The following is an 11988-nucleotide window of genomic DNA, read 5'->3' as shown; positions in this document are numbered from 1 at the left end:
CAGACAGACAGACAGGTAGGTCGGTTTCGCCCGCATCATCACACGACGCGAACGTTATCGAAAGGCTGGTGCTATTTTTTTTTTAAAGAATCCGCCTAGAGAATGCGAGGAATCTCAAGGTGCCTCCTTGATACCAAACCTGCCTGTGTCCTGCTGATCTAGATACCTAAGCCCTTTAACGGCTCTGGGGCGGTAAACCGCAATCGCTTCCCAGTTATGGTGACGCTTTAATAGAGAACAACTTAAAAATGTAACGAAACCAAACGATGGAGTCAGGATTCCAGAAAAATATTCACTCACAAGAAATGTTTTACCTTCAAGATACTAAAGAGACTATTACTGTTTAGAATAAAAGTAGATGCTTAAGGGTGCGGAAGATACTCTTTAAGTTTATATATATATATATATATTAGGCCCTGGGAAGCCATTATGAGAGTTGAAAATGGATTAAACGGAGGAGAGTATGTAAAAGGAGCGAGCGGCATGATCTATAAATCCCTAGATTCAGGGATTATACTTAAACAAACGCTGGGGCAGTAATACTATTGCACAAAAAATATAATCTTTTTCTTTTCTTCTAACTCCATTTTGTTCGTCTCATTTATCTCACTTCAACGCCACCCCAATCTCTCCGCCGGATAACCTCCTGTAGAAAACAAAAGAGTATTCTTAGATAGAGGCAGAGGGGTGGAGGCGTGAGGAGTAGCCATAAAAAATGGAATAAATAAGTAAAGGATTAATGTGTAGAAGATGAAACTACCGGTTAGATTTTCTTTCTTTATTGTGGGGAAGAGGTAGATCTTTTTCCTACTACAGCCTAACTTTTTTTCAAGTTTTTGTGAGAGGGATACTTTTAGCCACTATAACAGGTCAATTGAAAAGTCCCCGGCCTAAAATAGTAAAACTCATTTTTTTTGCAAAATTCGTTTTTTTTATTCAACATAATTCCCTTCAAGGGTGATACACTGATTATAGCGATCCTCCAACTTTTCGATACCATTTTTGTAGTACGATTTGTCCTTTGCTTCAAAATAGGCCTCANATTCCTAGAATGTTCTCGAATGTCTAAGAATATCTAGGAATGTCCGAAGTAGAATGTTCTAGTATAAACCAGATATTTGAAATCTCCTATAACGTTCAAGATTTCTCTAGTCTGGTGGCGTTTTAGTTTGCGAATCTACCACCAAACACCAGTTTAGATAAATAATAAGTGAAAGAATTTTTGCGTTGTCATAAAAATTTGATTTTCTCCGTGTATAGTCGAGTAAAATTTTACAAAACCTTATACTTTTCAAAGTACTAAATTCATGTATCTTTTGCCGATTTTCTACAATTTTTAAAAGAAAAATGACGAGTTTCGTCATGACCAACCAAGTGGATATATAGATAGATAACTCTTGCCTGTACCTATACAACCTGCGTGAACTCAATAAACTAATACAATAATTTCGAATGCATTTTTCAGAATAATTTTACATGTAATATTTGGAATAGGGAAGCGTCTTATTTTCAATCGTCTGTCTCAAAAACATAATAAAACAGTATACAGATAGACGTATGAGTAAATTAAGTTTATGTGCAAATAAACCGTTTTCGATAAGATTACCCGTCTACCATCCGTTCTTATTTGAAGATTTCAGAAAACAATAATAACATCCAAAAATATCTCTAAAATATCAAAACCTTGAAAAGTTGCTAGAAGTATCCTTGCAATCACGAATAAATAGGTATAATAACAGTAGAAATGTGCATACTTTTGATTATGCAAAGTAGTATAAGATATTATTTTTGTAAAACGTAAAAAAGGAAAACATTCTTGAAAACGTGCCGCATTATTTACTCACATTTTTGCAGTGTTTTGATTATCTTTCGGAGAAACAATTTTTATGATAATACATCATTTACTTTAATTACAGTATTTACTTGGGTTTTTTTAGCTTAAGTTCTCTATCTCTCTCTTTATTTAATGAACTTCTATCCATTTATTTATTATAGAGGATGTCCCAATAAATGAGTTCCTGAGTGATAAAAGATAGCCAACTATGGGAGTGAAAATAACAGCAAATTTCGTTTTCAAAAACCATCGGGTTAGGATCCGGATTCAGTAAATATAGCTACAAAATCAATTTGAAAAGATCTTATTACGAACTGGTACTCACTCTAAACAAACCAAACGGAATTAAACATTAATAAAGGAAGATGTAAACGTTTGAGGTGTAAGGTTTCGTAAAGCAATAAAGTTCTCGTTCGAAAATCGAAAGTACTGCCGTGGATGCGAATTTTAAACTTATTAGTTCACATCAGCACCCGATAGACGGTTTCGACAATTCAACAACAAAACCGAAATTGTTCTATAAAAGAAAGATGATTTAATATAAAGCTTTTGGCCGTACATCTAGTAATAGAAATTTTGGAAGTGCTTTTAGGGAACAAGTTCAAACGAAAGCATAATAATTGAACGAAAAGCATCAAGCAAAAGCACTAAATCATCTCTTTAATTACTTCTGCTAACTGTAAGAAGCAATTATCGGAAGCGTAATTAAACTACATAAATAACAATGCAATTATTACAGTTTTAATCATATACAATTTGGAAGTACTTTTATGGGACAATTTCAAAACAAATGAGATAAGATTTCAGCTCTCTACATTTAGGCTAACAATCGCGAAGTTTTTATATTTAAAAAACACATGCAACAGAACATTGCTCCAACCAATCCTTGACCCATTTTATATGGGAATTCCAAGATTTTTATTTAAAGCTGTAAGGCTTAACCGAAACAATTGCCAATTTCCAAATTATTTAAATTCATTTGTTGTACATTTTTAGTGTTTTTATGGTTTGCTCTTTTAATTACTAAAATGCTGCGCCAGTCGTCACCAAAACGAGTGCCATTTTATGTACCAGATATTAAATTATTAACTTACCATGTAGTAAAATGATTTTGACTATTTCAGTATGCTTGTGTCTTTGTTTGTTTGTTTATTTGTTTGTTTGCTACCATTTCACACCTTAACTATTCAACCGATCATCATGAAAATTTAAACACTTGTCCAACAGAAAGGGACATCCGGTGCCTTTTACCCAGAAAAGAGAATACTGTACTCGAGGGATAAAAAAATCAATATCATATGGTTGTCGATGATCTTTGACAAGTATTTAGGACATCAATACGAAGCTGTGGGTAAAACCTATCATGAAATTTTGTGTACACATTATCAGGGGACAAAATAATTAAAAAAAAAAAATTTCACTCCCAAAGGATAGAAAAATTAGCTTTATATGGTCGTCGACGCTCTTTAACACGTATCTACACTGTGAAAATTAAAAAAGAAAATCTACTGAAATATTAAAGCGATATTTACAATTTATCCCACTATCCCGTTGTTTGGTACGCGAAAATAATAAAAATTACAATTTGGACTCGAATTTGTAAAAATAAGATCCTAGCAGAAATAAATTTACTAGGTATTTATTAGTTGATATTACAAATTTAATTGTAATAATTAAGAAACTTGAATAATTTTTAAAGTAACATGTCAAAATTGAGATTATTACAAATTACCTAATAAATTCTACTGTTTCTACAGTAAATTCAGTCATTTACAATCGAAAATTGTAATTTTTGCGTTGTCATAAAAATTTAGTTTTCTCCATGTAGGGCATCAACCAGAGCAAAGCCGCAGATAAAGCCTAGTTTTCTATAATTAAATAAATCCTGCACAGGATTACTACATTTGAAAATAATAAAGGTAATTTCAACGTGTGGGACAATCTGTATTAGAATTGTGCAGTAAATAATGATAACGTAAACACTTTGATTAATCTAAGAAACAATTTGTGTAATTATATGCTTCAACAATACACTACAAATAGAACTACTGAGATGAAAAATTAACAGTTTTAAAAATGCTTTCCATACAGCTACCTCGATTGGGTTCCCTTGCCAAAACGTGTATTGATGAGGTAAGTTATGTTACTGTGACTTTCCGAGGTACAGACGAGTGTATGTTAACAACCACCAGGTTAGCTGTTATTAATTTTTGATGACAATTTCGGTCACATGTCGGTTAATGTTAACATGCACCACGACGACTTGGTTAATCTTAATTATTTTTATTATGGATGAAATTATGAATACTACTAATGATGGGCAGATATAAATGAAGTCACAAATTGTTGCAAAAAATACTTAATATCATCTTATTCATCGGAAAATGGAAAATGGCTATACAGCACTTAGAATTACGAAACATGCCACGGGCTCTACAGTTGCTTTTTTTTGTGATGTATTTTTCTATACTAATAAATTTTGATTCCAAAGCAACAATTTTACACAAAGAAATTTTTGTTGAAGAAGTACCTATATAGATATCAATTATTTTGATTCTCGCTTTTCGAACAAGCATTGGCATTCAGATAATTTATAAATCCTTGTATCTACAATTTACGGAATCGTCTTGGTGTATACTAACATTCGTCCGTATCTGCCCGATTCAAAAAGATTCATTAAACAATTTTGGATTTACACCACCAAAATTGACGAAAGCCAACCTAACAGACATTCACAGACACTAACGTATATTAATAACAGATAGTAGGTATATATGGCATTTTATTTTCAGTTGAAAGGTAATGGATTTGCTCTTCTGCAAAACTTTGTTAGTCGAGATGAATTAAGTGTATTGAAAAATGAAGTACAAAAATTGCTTGAAAATCTGCCCAAACCGAAAGATAGAGTCAAGTTTGATCCTACAACTCCTGAGCAGGTAGGTTATCACCATAGGTATATTAAAATATAGATATAGGTCAAATATCATTAAAGATAGTACAACTGTAGCGATAGATATAGAGGGGTAAAAGATTAGTATGTTTAAATTTACAGATGATATAGCAGTATTAGCTTTTAGCAAGGAGGTAGCTTTAAATAAAATTGAACCGCTATTGACAAAATAGAACTGTATGAAAATAAATAAAAGTAAAACAAAAATACTGATATGCAAGTGAAGAAGAAATAGTGAAAGAGCTTTCATAGGAGACGAAAAATTAGAAGTGGCTGATGTTAGGTATCTAGGAAGTCAGATAAGTCAGGACGGAAGGAGCAGTAGGGATATAAAGCAGAGGATAGCGCAGGGTCGTTTCGCCTTCAATAAAAAGCAGTCACTTCTATGTTCGTGAACGATTAATTTAGAAATTCGAAAAATATTGTTAAAGGTGTATATTTGGAGCACGGCGTTGTACCGGTGAAAAATTGAATAAGGGAAAAATAAGCGCAGCTCAACGGAATGTTTGACCTTCTTTTCGTCAAAACATATCTTAAGGGTCTACTCGTTTGCCTTATAAAAAGTTTATTACCTGGTTTCTATTTCTTATCTGTATTATTTTTAGAATATTTTTTCTGATTATTTATTTGTTTTTAGTAAAATGTTTACTGTGATTTGAATAATATTTAGTGACCCACATACCCAAATTCAGTTCTGCACAGTAAATATTTTGTCTTTTGTTTTTATATAGGTACATATATATATATCTAGGTCTATGATAACAATAACAACCAAGAATATATCTCTATTTATAAAAGTTTCGATATTAATTAGGTATATTTTTATTTTTCAGCAACAAGTGCGATTTAACAGTTGCAATGAAATAGACTATTTCTTTAAGCCCAACGCTTTAGGATACAACGGAGAACTCCTTATGAAACCTGATGTAGGAATAAAAATTATTGGTTACTGTTTACATAAAAATAAAGTATTGAGGGAACAGATTTTCAATAGTAAAGTGAGGAATATTTTCAAAGAAATCGGCTACGAAAACCCCGTTGTTGTACAAAGTCTATTGCACTTTACTGGAAAAAGCCCTGCTGGTAAATATTATCTATTTATATATTAATATTATTATGAAAATTAAGTTTTACATGCGCACACGTTCACCTTGTGAACACGGTTTTTAAATCAATCTAGAAACAGTAAACAATATCACTCTTTACAACGATCAAGTATGTGTTGCCTACACATTTGTAGGAAAGGTATTTAGTTGTTATTATTTTGTTATAAATAAAAAAGACCAAAACTCCATTCAACAAAAAGAAACTAATGGGAAATTTTAAAATTAAAAATCTATGCAGCTTTTAGTTAAAGGTATAGTAGCCTCTAAGAAATAAGAGAATTGACTCTCAAAGTATCTTTCCTAACTTTAGAATATCTGCTTTACACTTATTATAACAACCGTACCGCAGGAGACCTCTAGGTCGTCTAGGATGTCGAATAGGTGAATGAAACGACAGGTCTGGACTTGACTAAATTCAAGTGTTTAAATTGTATCTTCTAAGTTTTCAAAACACATGAAAAATTGTTAACTGTAAAGTTAAAATGAGTTTCAATTTGAAATAACTTCATTTATGCATTAATCCGCGCATGACGATCTTCCTGACGTACGATTTTGAGTTATGTGAAATATAAAATTATATAACTTCATAACTTCATCAGAGTCTGCATTTACAATATTGCCTGAAATGTACCCATTATATACACTTTCATATATGTAATCTTTCCTTCATGAAAAAAATAAAAAAGTGTTCATCATTATAAGGTCTTCAGTCCTAAGACTGGTTGGAAACGCACCTCCACTCCTTCCTATCCTGAGCTAATCCTCGCATTTCCCTAAAACTAGAACATCCCACATTCTTAACAATTTATGAATTGAAATCTAATCTAGCTCTACCTCTACTCCTCTTAACTCCTATTTTTGCTTCTACTATGTTGCTGACTAGACCTTCATGCCTGAGAAGGTGTCCTACCAACCTATCTCGCCTATTTTTTATTGACTTCCATAGAGCCCTCTGTTCTCCTATTCTTTCCAATACCTCTTCATTTCTAACCTTTTCCATCCACGGTATCCTCATCATTCGCCTGTAACACCACATTTCAAACGCTTCCAACCTTTTCTTTTCCGTCGCCCCCACTGTCCATGTTTCGCACTCGTACACCACCGCGCTCCAAACATACACCTTTAACAATATTTTTCGAATTTCTAAATTAACCGTCCACGAGCATAGAAATGACTTTTTTTTTATTGAAGGCGACTCGACCCTGCGCTATCCTTTAATTTATATCTCTAGTGCTCCTTCCATCCTGACGTATCTAACTTCCTAGATACCTAAAATCAGCCAGTTCTTCAAATCTTTCGCTGAGCATTTTTTGATAATCGTCATTTGAGGCCATTTTTCGTCTCTATCTTTATAAGATACAAGCGTATTAAAATAAGCATTTACTTGTTCTAGCTCCTGTTCACCAGGATACAACTTACATGATATGTGACCCAGCAAAAATTGTAGGGCTATTTGTAGCCCTCGATGATACCGATACAGGTAATGGTTGTCCATGGTTTTTGAGCGGATCTCACAAAACCGGACCTCAAAGACTTATGAAAAGAAATCCAAAAAGTGATAAAAAAGATGACATTATGTTCGATAAACCTCCAATAAATATTAATACAGAAAATTTCGAACCAGTTCAATGCGCAGCAGGTAATAAATAATGATAGATGTGTAACCCAACCCAACCTAACCTATCCAATCAATTCACGAACTTTTACTACAATAGAACTGAGTGAATGCTCAACTAGGAATTCATCTGTAAAATTAATAAACTACAACTTGGCAATTTTGGGCAATTATCTAGATTATTGTAGTTTTAATTATTTTATTATTTCTGTACCCTTAACAATGTGTGTACAAAATTTTAAGGTTTTACTCGCGGCTTTCTCGCGTTAATGTCCTAAATATATATTAAAGAAAATCACCGACTACGTAAAACTAATTCTTTCTGTTCCTCGGAAACAGTTTTTTTTTTGATAACTGGTACCCCGTGTTCTTTTCTGTACCCCTGACATTGTGTGTACAAAACTTCATCCCATATTTACACCCCCTGCTTCCCTCGCGTTGAAGTTGTACATACGTTTGAAACTTCATCGACGACCACGTAAAACTAATTCTTTCTATCCCTCGGAAACAGTATTTTTTCTAGATAAAAGGTACCCTATGTCCTTTTCTGTATCCATGACAATAAGTGTACAAAATTTTATGATAATCGATTGAGCAGTCAACGCGTGAAATGGTATCAAACAAACAAACTCACATTCGCATTTATATATAATATTAGTTAGGATATCGTATTTAGGTTTAGTGACACCTAAAAAATAAAAAACAATTTCAGAACGATTAAATACAGATATTTTTATCTGACGATGAGTAGTCACGACCAGCCACCCCATTGAGGAGGGGTAAAAGATTAGTATGTTTAAATTTACAGATGATATAGCAGTATTAGCTTTTAGCAAGGAGGTAGCTTTAAATAAAATTGAACCGCTATAGAGGATGTCCCAATAAATGAGTTCCTGAGTGATAAAAGATAGCCAACTATGGGAGTGAAAATAACAGCAAATTTCGTTTTCAAAAACCATCGGGTTANATCATAAAAACAAATGTAAATCTATTCACTTTTATAAACGCTTATTTTATTTAAAAGTAATCAGTAATTAATAGAAATAAATTATATGTTTCAAACACAAATGATGCAATTCTTTTTCTAATTTTTCGTACATTTTAGGTGTACTGTCGAAGAAAAAATTACTTTGACCATTTGGACGTTTGAATTTTCAAATACCAGTTGTAAGAAGCAGTATTGAAATATCAACCAATTAGAAATACTTTTTGAATATTTCAATTAATCCACACATATTTCACAAATCCCAGCATTTTAAATAGATTTAGCTTAATTATTTGTCAATTAGCCGTACACTTAAGTATTTACGCCTTTTCTCACAGGTTATCAACGATTTAAAAGACCGTCTCTCCCGTCACAGACCATTTATTCCACCCCTAGAAGGCGTTCAACATCAATATGGGATCAACACAAATCTACTTAACAAAATTGTGGAATATTGGAAAAACGAATACAACTGGAAGGAACGCGAAACATTGCTGAACAAATATCCCCATTTCAAAACCAAAATCCAGGGACTCGATATACATTTTATTCATGTAAAACCAACTACCGCCGTATCTGAAGACATTCAAGTGCTTCCGATTCTACTCCTTCACGGATGGCCGGGATCTGTTAGGGAATTTTACAATCTCATTCCACTATTAACAACACCAAGAGAAGACCAGAAATTTGTCTTCGAAGTTATTGTTCCATCTTTACCAGGTAATTATTAAAAATACACAGAAAATGGTTTCGAAATATATTATTCTCCCGAAAGTTTCTATTCTTTTGGTCCCTGATATATTTGGATGCAGAGGAAGTCCAGGAGACAATTGCAAAATTAGTTTCTCTGGTACAAACTACTGAATTTTTTACACTTTCTAATCTGGTATCAGTTATTGAGTAATGGTTATGCTTTTTTTTTAAATTTAACCAAAGTAATTTCCATATCGATCTTATTTTATCTCATCAGCACGCCATAAACAATGTCGATAAATCACCAATCAAACCGACGATACTCAAAAAAACACTTTTGGATGTTTCATTCCCACCAGCCACTAATGCTGGTGGGCGGGCAGCCCTCCGGACTATGACATAAGGTAAGGCGGAAAGCCCTGTTCAGCCTGCCTTCAGGAATCGTAGGAATGAGTGGATAGTAATTACTGCCCCAACATTTACCTAAGTGATCCAAGGAAATCACAGAAAAACTTGGACCAAGGCAGACAGACCCCGAATCGAATCAGCGTCCTCCCGAATGCTAAGGAATGATCTAAACCTAGGCTATGCCGCTTGGTGGGATGCTCCATATAAGCCTGTTTATATATTGCTGATGCTGGCAGTATCGTCATCTACTGACATTTGCCGCTAACTGAAGTATTCAAAACATGTATATGTATAATCTGACCTAATTCTAAATGCTCTCAGATCAAATGTTCATTCCCCTTATGCCGTTTTCGATCTCTCCTCAGTTTCTTAGGTAAGTAACAATCATGTTACTTGTTCATCGAGGGGAATAATCACGGCTCTAGATTTAGACAAAGTAAGACCGCATTATTTTGCACCAGTCAAAGCGTCTTAGCTGATGTGAAGCTGAATGCTTGCTACTTCAAATTTTACGATTTTACGTTATATATATCGGATTTGTTAATATTCACATTGAGCCAGTACATGGACCAGAGCTTTCAATACATGAGCCCGTAAAGGCTATCCCTTAGTAACGTCCCTGCCTGGTGCAAAGTCTCCATTGGTGTTTTCTCTTTGAAGAAACAAATTATTTTTGCCCTGTAGTGGCTTTGATTCTGCACGTACTGACATAGAAAGAATGGAAACCGAAGAGGCTCTCGAAGCATCTGTACCTAAGTCTTAAAATATGTCTATACTTTTGGTCATATGGACACACATACATACTTTTCTGTTTTTGTATAGTCATACATATGTAGCTTTCATTTGAAATCACCCACGACCTTACACACATGAAACTTGTCTGCAAGAATTCGAACATTTTCACTTAAAAAAATTACAGAGCCTAATCCTAAATTTTTCTTTGAAGGATATGGATTCTCAGATGCGGCTGTAAGACCAGGTTTAGGACCCCCTCAGGTAGCTGTCATCTTTAAGAACCTCATGGTACGTCTGGGGTTCGAAAAGTTTTACGTGCAAGGTGGAGATTGGGGTGCCATTATTACTAGTAACATAGCCGCCATGTTTCCCCAAAACGTGTTGGGACTTCATTGTAACATGCCATATGCTAGAACGCCTTGGGCAACCATAAAACAAATCCTAGGGAGCTTCTACCCCTCTTGGGTTGTCGATAAACCAAATCAACACAGAGTATACCCTTTAAAAACATTTTTTGGAAATTTTATACTTGAAACTGGATATATGCACCTGCAAGCTACGAAACCTGACACAATTGGTAAGATTAACTTTAATTATCTTTATTTATTTAAAGAGTACATTACAAAGCCAACCATCACGAAATAGTCTATAATAACTATTAAGGAAATTATTATTATTATTACTATTATATTCCTTAACTATGTTAAGGAAGACTTTTATTGAAATAACAATAACCTTTGCCCTCTCGATAATTATTTTCCTTGTAACTATTACATACTTGGTAAGGACCATTATAAACATCTTCGTTTATTTGTTTTTATTTTTAGTAAACAATTTTTATAAAACACTATTTTACTAACATATGTTTCTCATCACTGTAGGAACCGCCTTAAATGATACTCCAGTTGGTTTGGCAGCATATATCTTAGAAAAGTTTATATCTTGGACTGATCATTCTTTGATTGGGAAGGAAGATGGTGGCTTAGAAAGGAAATTTAAATTGGACGATCTATTGGATAATGTCATGATTTATTGGGTAACTGAGTCAATTACCACATCAGTATGTTTATACGCAGAGAACTTCTCTAAAGAGAATAGAACCTTACAGTTAGAAGGGTATGTATCGATAAAAAATAAATATTTATCTATCGAATTTACTGGCATATTAATCAATCCTTTACAATTTTTTCACTTCCCTAGACAAAAATATTCAGTCTCTCTCAAGTTTCTCAGAGTCTTTCAGCGTCTTTGAGTGCGTCTCTCACAGTCTTTTACAGTCTCTCAGTTATTTCCTAGGTGTTTTTATGGATCTCTTACAACCTCTGTATGAAACACTCGAACAATAAAATTGTTAATTCAGATATTCGAGGCTCTCACAGAGAGACTAAGTGAATAAAACTGAAAAATTGAGAGACTGGAGTCTCTCGTAGAAAGAGTGGGATCTCTGAAATATGTTGAACTTAAAAAATTTTAACCATGTCTATCGAGACACCACTTATTGAGAGCTTCGAGTGTCTTGTTCAGAGATTCAAGTCTCTCGTTCAGAGACGCTAAACAGTTTTTTTGACAGTCTCTCTCAGCGACACCAGAGAGACTCGATGAGAGACGGAGACTCGAGTCTCGCTTTCAGAGACTCTGAGAGACTGAACATTTTTATCTCGG

General features: G+C 33.8%; 2 protein-coding genes across 2 annotated transcripts in view; both read left to right on the top strand.

Annotated features, from left to right (window-relative positions):
* The first annotated feature begins 3863 nt into the window (after window positions 1-3863).
* Window positions 3864-8267, top strand: LOC108740747 (phytanoyl-CoA dioxygenase 1). The gene is made up of 4 exons (XM_025976233.1): window positions 3864-3967; window positions 4627-4770; window positions 5618-5867; window positions 7284-8267. The coding sequence occupies exons 1-4, from the start codon at window positions 3911-3913 to the stop codon at window positions 7538-7540; spliced, it is 708 nt and encodes a 235-aa protein (XP_025832018.1). The 5' UTR covers window positions 3864-3910; the 3' UTR covers window positions 7541-8267.
* Window positions 8249-11988, top strand: part of LOC112904931 (juvenile hormone epoxide hydrolase 2-like) — a 5752-nt gene continuing 2012 nt past the window's right edge. Inside the window, exons 1-5 of the mRNA XM_025976205.1 lie at window positions 8249-8252; window positions 8314-8345; window positions 8829-9210; window positions 10538-10903; window positions 11208-11442. Of these exons, the coding sequence (XP_025831990.1) occupies window positions 8249-8252; window positions 8314-8345; window positions 8829-9210; window positions 10538-10903; window positions 11208-11442 (1019 nt within the window). The remainder of the gene's footprint in view (window positions 8253-8313; window positions 8346-8828; window positions 9211-10537; window positions 10904-11207; window positions 11443-11988) is intronic.

Source organism: Agrilus planipennis, unplaced genomic scaffold, assembly GCF_000699045.2.
Source record: "Agrilus planipennis isolate EAB-ADULT unplaced genomic scaffold, Apla_2.0 scaffold228, whole genome shotgun sequence".
In the NCBI taxonomy this organism is placed as follows: domain Eukaryota; kingdom Metazoa; phylum Arthropoda; class Insecta; order Coleoptera; family Buprestidae; genus Agrilus; species Agrilus planipennis.
Note: the sequence above shows the minus strand (reverse complement) of the source record. Positions and strands in the feature narration are given on the sequence as shown.

What these genes read in the sequence shown, in the direction of transcription:
- LOC108740747 (XM_025976233.1), top strand. Translation starts at nt 3,911, where the DNA reads ATGCTTTCCATACAGCTACCTCGATTGGGTTCCCTTGCCAAAACGTGT. An exon ending in CCAAAACGTGTATTGATGAG is followed by an intron (nt 3,968 to 4,626) that starts GTAAGTTATGTT and finishes TTTTATTTTCAG; the next exon opens with TTGAAAGGTAATGGATTTGC. An exon ending in ATCCTACAACTCCTGAGCAG is followed by an intron (nt 4,771 to 5,617) that starts GTAGGTTATCAC and finishes TTTATTTTTCAG; the next exon opens with CAACAAGTGCGATTTAACAG.